The sequence below is a fragment of the Phyllostomus discolor genome, chromosome 1, assembly GCF_004126475.2.
Source record: "Phyllostomus discolor isolate MPI-MPIP mPhyDis1 chromosome 1, mPhyDis1.pri.v3, whole genome shotgun sequence".
NCBI classification, from domain to species: domain Eukaryota; kingdom Metazoa; phylum Chordata; class Mammalia; order Chiroptera; family Phyllostomidae; genus Phyllostomus; species Phyllostomus discolor.
The window spans coordinates 89,989,244-90,004,293 of NC_040903.2; the positions used below are offsets into that span (position 1 = coordinate 89,989,244).

The 15,050-nt window shown below is 39.3% G+C and overlaps 1 protein-coding gene across 1 annotated transcript in view; it reads right to left on the reverse strand.

Annotated features, from left to right (window-relative positions):
* The window catches only part of DAPP1 (dual adaptor of phosphotyrosine and 3-phosphoinositides 1), a 54,806-nt gene extending 43,423 nt beyond the window's left edge, over positions 1-11,383 (reverse strand). The window contains exon 1 of the mRNA XM_028506877.2: positions 11,137-11,383. Coding sequence (XP_028362678.1) covers positions 11,137-11,237 — 101 coding nt within the window. The 5' untranslated portion in view covers positions 11,238-11,383. The remainder of the gene's footprint in view (positions 1-11,136) is intronic.
* Positions 11,384-15,050: the final 3,667 nt, after the last annotated feature.

Consider the following 15,050-nt stretch of genomic DNA (forward strand, 5'->3'; position numbering starts at 1 on the left):
GATAGAGCTTTTATGGCTTAAAATGCACCTCCAACAGTTCATTACATGGAGTCCTAATTACATGGACCTAAATTTCCTGTAATTGGAATTGAGTTTAAAAGGTTTTCTTTTATTTCATTGTTATGATTTTTAGAGGGAAGAGTCAGATTTTAAGAAACTTAAGCTTGTAAAATTTGGATGTCTCATTAAGATATTTAATATAAAATTACAAAAAATAAGAAAATATTTAGAATGAGAAATCACAAAAAACTCAAATTAAAAAAGCTGATGAATATCACAAACATCACGAATCTGTGAAAAATAACTAATTTTTATTTATTGTTTAACTCATGTCCATACTCCTCCCCCTTTTTTGTATTATCATTGATTATTCCTTCATATAGTAACAATTTTAAAGTCTAATTTTTTAGAGAGAGACTGAAACAGTAATTCAGTCCCTCACCTAGAATAATTTTTAAAATTGTTGGTAGTATAGAAAAGTTATTTTCAGCTTTATTGGTAATAAAGTTTTTAAGATTGTTGGCAAATTTGGGAACTTCCATTAAATTTCTCTCAAATGTAAGCTGTAAGATTCCAGAGCATTTGAAATGTTATGTACAGGGACTAATATTAAATACTCTTTGAGATTAACTACACAGCCAGGGTCTGCACCAAGCAGGGGCCCTGAGGCTGCAACTTCATTGTCTTCACAGTAAACTCATCTCTAGTGATTATAAAAGTTGCGTAGGACTTTTATTTTTAAATTAAACAATTAAAATGTTTACCCTAATAAGTAAAAGTCATGTATAATCTCCTGTTGCAACCATTAGATTGATTAAAATTCTTTCAAATTTTGTATAGTGTGTGAATAAAATCTACCCTTATGTAACTGTCATTCAACCTTTGCCTACATATTACTAATGAAGGGAAACTCACTATTTCATAAGTAAGCTCATTCCATACTTCAGTAGTTCCATGATTATTTCCAAGAATTGCTACTTCCTGCTTTCAACAGATGGTCCAAGAGCTACTTTTTGGTGTTAAACTTAAAAAAAAAAAATGACAACTTAAACAAATACAGGGTCTGGCAGAAGTAACTCCTGCTTGAATGTGTTGGTAGAGTAATAAAATGGGTATAATAATTTATAGTTTTAATTTGAACATTTCATCTAAAATATATGGTGCACTTGAGTGTGATGTTTGTTACAGAATTGCATGCTTACGATTTTATAGTAAAATATTTTGTAATAAAAAATGGCGTTATTTGTGTTGGACACTGTACTTTAGAGCATTTAGAATGTATCCTTTTCCCTTTCCATCACCTTCAACTCCTCCTTTTATGACAGTCTTTCAGTCCCTTTAGCACCCAGGGACCTTACTACCCAGAAACTTACCTCCTTTGACTACTTTCCAAATTGTTACAATCAACTTAACGCTAAGGTCTGACATGCAAAACGAAGCCTCACAAGTCTCCCTTATTCTAGCTGCTGTCTGCATTACGGAAACCCAAGATTGCATTAGTTTCTTGACAATTGCATCATGCTGCTGATTCACACTCAACTTACTGATTAAATCTCCCAAGTAGGTCATTTTTTTCTGCTACTCTGTCAGGCCTCCTCCAGCTACATTTGAAGGGTGACGTCTTTAGAAGTTAAGTGCAAGAAGAAACCTTTTTACTACTGGAAAATGCTAAGTGAAAAGAAATGCTAACAGGCAGCCACTTACATCTGGAACATCTAAGCAGTGGCAGTGAGAATTTTGGGGAGAAGAGACAATGCCTTTGTTGCCAGTCATTTCCCCAGCTAGTCTATCCACGCCAATGACTTCTATTTATTAGCATTGTGACCCCCTCAAGTAGCAACCTCAGTTTCCCCTTATCTGTCAAGGTGACTAATAATAATGCCTAGCAAGAAAACCCTCTTATTTTCATATGTTGGAAGTCTTCTTCTATAAACTTTTAATATGCTTCCTTAACTTTTGTAGAAGAGAACAGAACACAAGATTTACTAATTATACCACATGTTATGAATATGCCAGACATTGTGCTAGGTGCTGGGAATAGTTAGGAATAAAGTTTCTTTTTCCTAAAATTTAAAAAAAAATTTGGTTTCATTTTCCCTGAAGAAATGAAAAAGCACAAGGAACTACTGTTTATAACAACGCACGCAAAGCAATGTCATAGTCTGCTTTTCCCCCAGGCCCACACGTTGCCATTATTGTGTCTCCAGGCTAACAGAGGCAACAGAGCAGAGGCTTCTCAAGCTTTAAAAGAATATTTGTACTGGGTTTTTGAGATTATCAAAACCAGCAGTTGACCTTGAAGGAAACAGTGGTATTATCCCTTCCGTGATACAGTAACAAATTAGGAAACACCCACCCACTAAAGAATTTTCATAGTTGTCTCTCAGCAAGGTACAGGAAATAAGCCCAACCACAGAGAAAAAATACAAGCTAGATCCAGAAAACTGGTTCCCCTATTCAGCCTCTTCTTTCTTCCCAGTACCCCTTCATGCTAGAACCTTCTGGGGAATGGCCCCAGCATTTTGGAGCCTACATAAATTCTTATCCCATCAGGTTTTGCTGCCTTACTTTGCTGAAAGAAGTTTATATCTCATTTCCACTGTTCTTTAAAGCAGAGGCTTTCTAACTTTTTGGATTGGTCTATGGTATAAAACACATTTTGTATCTCTCTCTCTCTACACACACACACACACACACACACACACATGCAGAGACATACATTACAAACATACAAAAAAGCCAAAAAATTTTATAGGAGAAAATACTATTCTATATGCTATTTACTATTTTTTCTCTTCTATTTCTTTATAACAAATATTGACCGTGATTCACTAAACTGGCTTAAAGAACACTAATGGGTTGCACTTGGTGTTTGAAAACAATACAAAGCCTTGCTACTTAGTGCCCTGAGATTGTTAGAAACTCGCATTATCAGACCCCCTATACCTGCTGAGTTATAACCTCTATCTAGCAACAGCCTCATGTGATTGATATGCAGTTTATACTTTGAAAATCACAAGGTAAAAAACTCTTGGTCCTAAAAAACGTTAATTCATTTCTATAACTCTGATGGTTTGCCTTCACAGACTGTGGCATCTGAAGAGGAAGAAAAAGAGGTCAAAGCACAATACTAAGTGGCTTTACAGTATCAGTGGGGTGGGGGTGGGAGTGAGAAGGATTCACAGGCCAGTGCTGTCAGGAAATCACAAATAGCTGCCATTTTAGTGAAATGGACAGTAGGTAGTACAGAAGGGGACTTCACAGCAGGCTGGGGTGATCAGGGAAAGCTCCATGGAGGAGGAAGATCATCAGCTGGAACAGAAGGTCTACACCAAGGAGGGATGCAAAAGGAAGTTAGAAGAACAGTAGGCACAGAAAGTGATCTTTCACATTAAAACATGGGCCATCCATCCATTTAGATTATGTATTTGTTGGTGATAAAATTCCTCAGTAACCCATGTCTACAGATTATTCATATATTTAATGGCATATTTTCTCCTTCCTGGCAAAGAGAAGTAACATAGAACCTACATTTCGTCCCATTAGAATTGTAATGAGACATACATTTTGAAATGTAAGAACATACATTTCAACCCCAAGCAGCAGGTTCAACCCTTGATTGTGAAAGCAGGTGAAAGGTCCTGGAGTTGAACAGTCAACAAAAGCTCTGTTCTCCAGAGAATTTTTCTTCATTTGCAAAATTATTCTCACTTTCAAATGACACTGGCACACTTTGTGAACTCTCTAGACCAAAGATGACAAATGCACAGCATATGATGCTACTCCCTGCTTCTAAGGCCATAGATAAGGCTCAAAGATCTGTCTTCTTTCTTGCTAAGCCTATAATTGGCCTCAGAATCTTTCTGAACAGAGTAGAGATTGACCATGAGGTGAATCTATTAGGGAATCCCACTCTGAGCAGCCTTAACTTAGGTTAATATGTCCTTAGCACTTGAGTTATTCCATGGGATTGCTTAGTTGCTGATTTTCTTCATGGTCATTAGTTTATTGGGTTGGTGTTATGTCCTTTGATTTTGTGAAAAATAGAACATTTAACCTCTACACCATCAGAAATCATGGTTTAGGATGAGGAAATGTCTTACCTGGTTCAAGAACTATCCATGCTGTAATTTGTATTATAGTCAGGCCATGAGATATCTAGGACAAGATGGTGTTGTCTATACATGAACATTAACTTCCATATTCACAAATTTGGGCTTATCTTCCCATTGATCATAGCTATGGGCCCTGTCAATGTACATAGAATCAAGCAAAGGCTTTGCATAGGATTCCAAAAGTTCTAATGAGGCCTCAGATAGGCAAAGTGTGATCATAGGAGGGACTGAAAAAAAAAAAGACTTACTAGAGCCTTTCCAATAAGGAGGTTTCTATGATGGACCCAGCTTGTCTGTGGCTTTCCATGTTGTCATTCTAAATTTGCATGTGCTAATAGCAGAGCTAAATTATGAGACCAGTTGCCCCAGGCTTTAAAAAGCATACCTGAGTGATGACAAAGGCAGACATGTGAGTATCTGGTTAAACATGAACTAAAGGCGGGCCCCAAGTTGTTTTGGTGGAAGTCAAGGCTCAGTTAAAGGGAAATAGGACTGAAAGGAAGACAAGAATTCTGTGGGAGTTGGAGACCAGGATAAACCTGTTCTCCAGGGAGTCTGAGGAATGAGGAAAGAAGTTCTGAAAGATGAAAACACAGAGAGAAAGACAGGAACTTAGAGATTCAGAGACACAGAGTGACACAAAGAGTCAGAGCCACAAGTTAAGAGCTGTAGACAGACAGAAAGATAGAGACCAAAATGTGGAGATAGAGAAAGGCATACCAGCTCCCATAGATAGTCAGAAGCATACAGGACAGTGACTGATAAACACAAATAAGATTCAAACAGAGTGGTCTACAAGACAGGGCAGAAGCCAAACAGAAAGAAGGACATAGACACACAGAGACCCACAGGGCCTGACTCAAAGGTGGGTAAACACACCCAGATTGTCAGACTTGGAGAGACTGGAGGGAGGGTGGCAAATTGCATCTCGTGCCAGCAGAGGTCCTTCTGTCCAGTCCCCTGGTCAGCCTGCATGGTGCAGGAATGGCTGTAAGAATGTCGCTGCTCACCCAGTGGCTGGGGCCAGGGAATGTTTGATTTGAACTGGTACCCAAAGCTTGAAGACTGACTAGAAAAAATAAGAACTTAGGAAGAACTAGAATGGCTGCACAGAAACCCAGAGCCAGAGGTTCTCTCAGGAGGACTCATCTCTGGGTAGAATCAAGCTTGACTTTGCACTTACTCTGGGTACTCTTGCAGCCTATACCTTTAAAAGGTTGCTTCAGTGTAATTGTCCTTAGAGTGCATTGTCATTAAACAGCAAATTGATGTTTGTCTCTTCCTTTCCTCTCTCTCTCAAATCAATAATTTTTTTTATAGTGAAGGGTATGATAAAGACACTAGAAAACCAGAAGAAGAAAGCCAGGTGGAAGCTTTCTCATAGAATGTGGCGGAAGGAAGGAGCTCTGAGAGGTAAAGACCAGAGCCAGACCGACTGCTGACTAACTGCTGGATGCCAGAGACTGGGAAGGTGGAGTCCATGCGGGCTATTTTATTTTCTGAATAGTCACATCTTCAGTTATTTTCACCACTTTACTCATGCCATTTTAAGTTCAGCAAATGTCTTCTTTTTCTGACTTCAGCTGACAAAACCCCTATCAGTTCCAAAACCATCTTCTCCAGAGATCTCCTTCCTTCCTGCCATGTGAGCTATGCTTTATGTAGATGCTGTTGTGGCCCTCAGTCCTCTCACCCTGCATCCTCTAACTGTATGCACATGTGCCTTTGCTGTCCTCTGTACTGTAAACTCCTGGAGTTTTTTCTTAATTTTAACTACAGATGGATTATGAATGGGCATAAAAGTGAATGAATGAAGCAAAGTGACCCTACTCAGTGTGGAGAACCTGGGTGGACAGCTTTCCACATGTAAGTAGAAGGAAGACAACATCAGCCATAGAGGAATAGAAAACAACAGAAGAGGAAATTCACTTGACTCAAAGAGAGAGCAAACTGTACACTAGTTACATATTAGTCTCCTACCGCCGTAAGAGACTCACCTTCCGTTTTTAGACTCCAAGATTACAGAATTGTGCACAAAAGAGAAACAAATGTTATTGCTCTATTTGGTATCACAGATTTGTAAACAGGTTTCTATAAAGGTTTGACTTTTCTATTCTTCTTCTTAGCCTTGTCAATTTGTCTAGACCTCAAAATGAAATCTACAAAACTCAATAAAGTTTTTATTAATTAGGATATTAACTTGGTTTTGTCATGATCATGTATATGTATAATGTGAATCATGTGAAAGAATAATTAATATCTTTTAGTAATAAAATGTATTGGTTGTAGTAATCACAGAACTTTTTTATTTGTCTCAGTTCACACTAGCACTTGTGTATAGTGCTAGTGTAAGAAGAAAGAAGTTTGATGGAAATTAAGAAGTTGCATTGGTGGACCGGTACATGGACTCTGGAGCAAAACTGGATCTGAAGGTTTCTGAGCATGTAAACTTGACATGTGATCAAAGCTCTGTCCTTCACTTTTGTCATTTGTGAATGGGAATGACATTAGTGATAGTATCTATATACAGTGATGTGTGAATTTAAAAGTCATGCACACGAAGGGTTTAAAATAGTGCCTGACACAGAGCAAGCATCCAGTAAGTACTGACTGCCACATTTAGAACATACACCTTCTTGGATCAGTAGAAAGAGTATCAGCTTTGGGGTAATCTCCTAGGCATGTCACTCAGCCGTCCCACTTAGGAGGTCAGTGACCCGGACAGTTCACTGAACTTATTTGATGTCACCTTGTGCATCTATGAAATACACAAGGTGCATTTCATAGAATATTATTGAAAGTGTCACTGTGAAAGCTAAATGACACATGGCATGGTGCAGGCAAGGAGTAGGGGCTCAGTGAAGAATAACTATCGTGACATGAGAGCATCCTGGTTTGGTGGACCGCACATGGGCCGGGGACCCAGATTCACTGGACTTGGGCAACCTGACTTTTCTGCTAATGGGTCTCTTTTCATGTAAAGTTGGAATACCAGTACCTATTAAAGACCGGAGCTGGTGTGTGCAAAATGTCTGCCTCATAATAAGAACTCATTTGGGTTATTTATTCCTTGGGCTGGCAAATCATTGCCCAAGGGCCAGTTCCTGCCAGAGCATGTGTTTTTGTATAGACTGAAAGCCAAGAATGGTTTTATGTTTTTAAATGGTCGGGAGGGGAAAAAAGATTTTGTGACTCATGAAAATTATATAAAATTTGCATTTCAGTGTCCAAAAGAAGCTTTCTGTTTGAACACCATCATGGTCACTGCTCCTGTTATCCGGGCTGTGCTCTCACCACACTGGCATATGTGAGACATTCTGGCAGAGATCATAAGGCCTTCAAAGCCTGAACTATTTATTACCTGGCTCTTTATTAAAAAATTTTACTAATCCCTGATCTATTCTAATCTTCTCTTATATGTGAAGGATAAGAGGTAAAGAAATGAGAGGTATTTTGACTTATTTACTTAAATATCCAGAGCTTAGAGTCTAGTTTCTTGACACTGGTCAGCCAAACACTGACACTTCTTATAAATGTTAAGATTTGGGAAATTATATGGAAAAGGGGATAGTTATTATATTTATCACCTGAGGGAATATGTGTGACTAGATAATCTGAATATCTAATTTAAAAATATCCTAAAATATTTGTATTTCTCAGTATCCCTTTTGTGTCTGTAGTTATATAGTTTATAAAGGCTTATTCCCTTATAAACTATATAACTATACTGTTCCTAATTATCTCATAGGAAACTTTGTGGCAGTCAAAGAATTTCTGGAATTTTAGATTATTAATTGACTAGCAATTCTACACCAGTTTGTTACTTAGGTGATGACTCTAATATTCATTACTGGTTTAATTTCCCCATTGCTTCATTTTGAAAGCAGCATACAGCCTGACCCTTCCCAGCTCACCTCTTGCTTCTCAAGGCCATTTTCTACCCTGTCGCCCCTTCTTCTGCCACTACCCACTCCTCCCCCACTCCCACACTGCCAAGGTACCGGTGAGGCTGAGTGACAACCACAGATTGTTTTATTTCCTCTTCCAAGAAGGAAATAAAACACACTAACACCTTTAAGATGAAAGAAAATGAATGTTTTTTTAAACTGACGCTATAAATGAGACAGAAATCCATCTGAGTTACTTGATTCAAGTACTGTAGAAAGAATAAGCCTGTGCTCTGAGCAAGTCACGTGTGTCCTAGGCAGGCAAATGATGGATTTGCTGCAGTGCAGGGTTTCATTTATAGAGCTTCCATATTCCTGAGTCTGAAGAAAAACAGGGAGTAGAGAACAAAGACATAATCTGTCTAATTTAATCATCGTATTATGTCTATATGGGTTAGAAATACAAATGTAAAAATCTATCTACTTAATCAAACAACCTATTAAAGATCATTTCAAAACGAGGTATTTTAATCTATCAAGTACTCTAAGCCATTTTTTGCTTCTATGGAGCTTTTAAAATCTAAATTACCCAGAAGTTTTGGTATAGGTCATACCTAATCAGTGGCTTAATGGTTGGGGAAAAAAATCCTTCTATTATATTCAGAATTCTGCCAGAAGCAACAGGTTATTTTCAAGTTTTCTCAGAAATTATTACCTATAAAAGGTATATCAGTGATGTCTGGGAGGGGCAAGTACTGGCTCAAGGCCATTAGTACATTTTCAGGAATTTTGCAAGTTGGTTGTTAAATCCTTGGTGGTTTGGTATTGTCCAAAGTAAGAGCATTTATACCAGGGAGATAGGCAGACTCTGGAAATCAGGGCTACCCCTTGTCCATGTGGCTTATCAGCACACTATTGAGTATATTTAAATCAACCATGCTCTTCTGAGTCTTATGGGGTTGGGGTGAAAATGTTCTAAAATTGAATTATGGTGATGGTTGTACCAGTCTTTAAAGTCACTGAAAATTATTGAGTTGTATACTCTTGAAATGAGTGAGTTTTACAATCTCTAAAATATACCTCAATAAAATTATTCAACAAATTGTCCCTGAATTAACAAACAAAATGTTGGCATGTATTAATGGCTTTAAGATTCAGATACATACCCGATAAATGAAAGGTGAAGCCATATTACTCAGCCCTTCTGATGGACTTATATTCTATGCAGTGATTCTCAAGCTTTGTGTCACTCTGGAATCACTTGGAAAGTTTAATAAGAAAACACTCCCACAACACTGATGTCATTAGTCTGATCTGTGGCCTGGGCGGAAGTTTCGTTAAAACTTCTAGGGTGATTCCAGTGTTCCACCAACATTTAGAACCACAAGTGTGGAGCAATCTCTCCAGATAATTGTAGCTTGCTTGTTGTTACAGAAACCATCCTCAGGTGCTTAATAAATTACCTGGCCTTCTAGAATAGAGAAGTCTGGACATAAAGCACATTTTGGGGTGTTTCTGGATTGTATTGAATGTCTATTCTTTGCACATGGAGAGAAGACACAGAATTGTTTCTTTGTGGGTTTCACCTGTACTTGCTTCCTGCCATTGGCTTTGTGGTGGGGAGAAGGGACATCATATAGCTTACCTTGTCATCTAAGTGAGTGACAAGGTACTCAAACACAGGATCTAGGCTCCAGGATTATTAAATTAAAGGGCCAGAGTTGAATATCTCCTTTGGCTCTTTTCTCTTTGGAGGCTTCCTACTGATCATGGGTGGGAATATAGATAAGGAAGCATGTACTAAAGAATTATAGTTTAACAATTTTTTAAGGCTTTGAGAGCCCAAGCATCCAGCTTTAGTGCCCAGATTTGTGACACCCGCTTTGGGTGCTCAGGGGCATTTTACTTTTTCTCTTTGGGGAAATCTAGAAGGTTAGTGATATTCTGGAACTCTGAATTTACAATAAGAAGAGTTTACTTTATAGAAAATTCTAGCTGTTATATCTGATTTACCTTCTGAAGGTAGAGTTCGATTCTGAGACCTCACATTTAAAATCTAAAGATAGGACTTATTGAGAACTTTTACACTAATACAACACAAAAGACACAATCCCTGCCACGTTAGTGCAGAGAGATTTCATCCCTGCTTCTGAGTTTCTCTGGTTAAGAACAGGCTTTGGCAGATTGGAATCCCAGCTCTGCCATTTAATTGATGCGTGACATGGATGAGTAGTCAACACTTTTGGTGTTCATTTTCTTCCTTTGTAAGATGGACATGATAGCAGTTCCTATGTTGTTGGGTTGTTGTGAAGATTTGAGCTGTTTACTAGGACAGAAGGTGTAGGTCTTGCCTCTCGTGAAGCACAGGTGTCAAAAGCAGCCTCACCAGGCTGTTCTTGGTATTTTAGGGTAAAGCTTCAGTGTCTCTAGGAAATCCCCTATTCCTCTCTTATGTAATATTTGTTTCTCTGATTAAATATCCTGATGAGTTGTCTCATCTGGTCCATTCTTAAAGACAGGACTATGATCACTCTGACTACTCAAACTCATTACCTGTTTGAGGCAGAAATTGTATCCTCTTTCTGACTTGCTAATATTTAGAGGCTCAAAGTTGCCCCTGCAGACATGCCTACATAAGTGAGCTCACAAAAGCAGTGTCAGGAAAAAGAAAGGCATATGGACACTGCTGCAGACACTTCCTCCTTTCTCTTTTGAAAAAGTCCCTCTCCTGTACAGTAGGGGAGGCTTTCTGTTTATCTTACTGGCAACAGCTTAATAGAGATAAAATATTTTAACAGCATTTATTTATAAACCAGATCAACATGAAGGAAACCAAGCAACATCAACTTACACATTTCAATTCTGTCCCTACTCTCAGAGTCTGTCTAGCATTTGAATTTTGTCCCATAGTCTGCATCTACCTGCTTTCACATCTGGGAAAATAATATGCTCTTTTACAATGCAGTTAGTTCCAAGCAGGAAGACACCTAACAGACACAAATGAGTCAAGTGAAAGGGATGGAAAATGGGGGTGGCAGAGTGCTAGAGAGAACCATTAATCAAAGTGAGCGTTAGGGAACGGGGAGTTAATGCTCACTCAAGAAGCGCTTTGAAAACTGGATCTGCTCTCTTACCCCAAGTCCTGCAGCAGCTCAGCTTCTCCATCGGATCTGCTCCACAGATCTGAAGGATCCTGGGTGCTCATCTTCCCTTCTAGAGACTCTGCTCTGCCCATTCGCGCTCCTCACGTCTGTGAAGCCCCTGCAGGTGCCGAGGGAAGAAGCAATGGGCTCTGCTGCTCCTCACACTCTCCTCTGAGAGAAGCCAGCTGTGAGTCCCCAACCCGCAAGGAAGTGAAACTTGGTTACTCCTCCCACCGACACTTACCACCCTGTCCTGAGGCACTGGCAGGAGTGTTCTGTCAGTCAGGAAGTATGCAAACTTACTTAGCTAGCTACCTCTGAGGACACCCACACTGCATCACGCAACCTGCAGTTTCTGTCAAAGGAAATAAATATGACAGCACTCCCATTGGGACTGGACAATGAATTCAAACTCCTGTTGTGAGGCCAGACCACAGCCCCTCCTTGGTCTTCTCTGGTTTGTAGAGGGGGTGCATGCACTCATTCACCACACCTTCTGTCTCACATACAAACACACAGGACACCGAGGAAGCTTCTATTTCAGGAGTATCATTACAGCGGGAAAACAAATCAGAGTCAAATCACTAACATCAATCCTGAAGTCTGGTTTTCAGTACTTTCTCAATATTTCTGCTTCAATTCTTCAAGTTTTCAACATATGTTTGATGTTCAAGTAGGCACGATCCAGAGACAATTATTATCTCCTTGGTGGAAAAAAGATAACTTGAGAACAAGGTAGGAAAAGTTGGAGGGAGCCAGGCGGGTGACAAACACTGTTAGAATGCTGCCCGCCTCATCACACTACCTTCGCTGGGCTTAACAGCTAGTATAGCTTTGTGTCCACATTCATGGGTAGAGAATTTCATCTGCCTGAAAGTCCTAATAGGAAACTGTAGAAACTCTGAATTCTTGGGAACTGGAAAAAAAAATAGCAATAAATGGATAAAAAAATCCTTCCTGTCTTCTCTCTGAATGTGCTTCTGGTTTTGTCTTTTCTTTTTTCTTTTCTTTTCTCCTTTCTTTTTTCAATCCCTACCCAAAGATATGTTTATTGATTTTAGAGAGAGAGGAAAGGAGAAAAAGAAACATCAGTGTGAGAGAAAAACATTGATCAGTTGCCTCCCATGACCAAGGATGGGACCCACAACCTAGGTATGTGCCCTGATGGGATGGCACCTGCAACCTTTTGGTATAGGCTGACACTCCAACCAACTAAGCCACCTGGCTGGTCCCATTCATATTCTCTCTCTCTTCCCCTGACTTGGGGTTCACCAGAGTGCTCTATAACTTGCTTCTCCCTGTGTCATTTGAGGACCATCACCATTGGCATCACTTGGATGAGAATGGAGAATTTCAGGTTCATCCTAACCCTTCTGAACCAGCATCTGCCAAAGAACCAGATTTCCAAAGTGACTCCCTGCACATTAAAGTTTGAGGAGACTACTTTTATAGGGTATGAAGACAGCTGTTCCTAAAGTAGAGGCTAGCCTGCACCTAGTATCATTCTACCCTTCCTTAAGGTCCTTCACTATTATTTCTGCACATGCCTGCCATTTGTGAGCCCCTGGCTTCTTATGAATGCCAGAGAGAGATTCCTCAGTTTCTAGAGACAGCCTGGAGGAGACTAGGCTCTGATAACACACACTGATTGAATGCAAGCGTTTAAAATTCTGTCAGCTACAGTTTGTTTGCAGAGAAGTGCAAGATCCAGTTGCAACAGTGGCCGGTCATGGCCAGGAAGGTGCTGAATGTGCCTGCGGCAGAGATAGGGGACTAGCTGGTGGCAGATTTCCTGTTCCCTTTCTATAGCCCTTTGTTTAGTATTTTTGTACCTATTTTGTTCCTGTTTTAGCAAATTCTGGGTTTCTATTTTTTAGAAAACCCTTTCTTTTCACTAAAGTGGCAGAGTTTACTAAGAAGACCCTCTTTCCTTTTTTCAATCTTCCTGCCACTCCCTTTTTCTAATTTTGCTCTTCCATCTGTTGTCTTCTCCTGTGATGACATTCTTTTGTCATTCATTTGTCCCTTCTTCCATTTTCCCCAGGATCCCTCCCTTCCCCTTTAACCTCCTGTTCCACTAAGTACAAGGTCAGCATTGTAGCAGAACCAGTGTTGCAGCATTAGTAGGTGGCTTCAACAAAGTTACCAGATGTTCATAAAACTATCTGGAAAAACAGCAATTTTCAACCTTTTTCTTAAATCTCATGGCACATATAAACTAATTACTAAAATTCCGTACACACCAAAAATATATTACATTTTTTGCCAATGTGACAAAAAATAAGTATAATTTTGAATCATTCACACTGGATGCCAATTGTTGTGATGGCTGTTGTCATTTTTAATTTTTATTTTATTTTTTATTGTTCAAGTACAGCAGTCACCATTTTCCCCCCACCACTGTCCCCTACCCCAGTCATCCCCATCTCCCATCCCTGATCCCACCCTCCTCTTTGTTTTGTCCATGTGTCCTTTACAGTTATTCCTGAAAACCCTTCCCACTTTCCCCCCATTATCCCCTCCTACCTCCCCTCTGGTTACTGTCAGTTTGTTTTTAATGTCAATGTCTCTGGTTATATTTTGCTTGCTTGTTTGTTTTGTTGATTAGGTTCCACTTGCAGGTGAGATCATATGGTATTTGTCTTTTACCACCTGGCTTATTTCACTTAGAATAATCCTCTCCAGTTCCATCCATGCTGTCATGTAGGAGCTCCTTCTTTCTTTCTGCTGCATAAAATTCCATTGTATAAATGTATCATGGCTTTTTGATCCACTCATTTACTGATGGGCATTTAGGTTGCTTCCAGCTCTTGTCTATTGTAAATTGTGCTGCTATGAACATTAGGGTGCATGGGGTCCTTTGGATTAATGTTTCAGGGTTCTTAGGGTATGATCCCAGCAGTGGAATTGCCAAGCCAAAAGGCAGTTCCATTTTTAATTTTCTGAGGAAATTCCATACTCCTTTCCATAGCAGTTGTATCAGCCTGCAATTCCACCAACAGTGCCCTAGAGTTCCCTTTTCTCCACATCCTCTCCAACACTTGTTTGTTGATTTGTTTATGATGCCTATTCTCACTGGTGTGAAGTAATATCTCATCGTGGTTTTAATTTGCATCTCTCTGATGGCTAGTGATGCTGAGCATCTTTTCATATGCCTCTGGGCCTTCTGTATGACCTCCTTGGAGAAGTATCTGTTCAAGTCCTTTGCCCATTTTTTAATTGGGTTGTTTGTCTTCCTGGAGTGGAGTTGTGTAAGTTCTTTATATATTTTGGAGATCAAACCCTTGTCCAAGGTATCACTGGCAAATATGTTTTACCATATAGGTGGTTCTTTTTTCATTTTAGTGCTGTTTTGTTTAGCCATGCAGAAGCTTTTTATTTTAATGAGATCCCATTTGTTTATTCTTCCTTTATGCCCCTTGCTCTAGGGAACATCTCAGTGAAAATATTGCTGCATGGAATATCTGATATTTTCCTGCCTATGTTCTCTTCTAGGATGTTTATGGTGTCGTGACTTATATTTAAGTTGTTTATCCATCTTGAATTATTTAAGTTTTTTATCCATCTTGAATTTGTTTTTCTGTATGGTATAAATTGATGATTGAGTTTCATTTTTTTTTTTTTGCATGTAGCTGTCCAGATCTCCCAACACTATTTGTTAAAGAGACTACTCCATTTTATGCTTCTGCCCCCTTTGTCAAAAATTAATTGGCCATAGAGACATGAGTTTATTTCTGGGCTCTCTATTCTCTTCCATTGGTCTATGCATCTGTTCTTATGCCAGTACCAGTCTGTTTTGATTACAGTGGCCTTATAATACAGTTTGATACCGGGTATTGTGATCCCTCCTACTTTGGTTTTCTTTCTCAAAATTCCTGCAGCTATTTGGGGTTGTTTATGGTTCC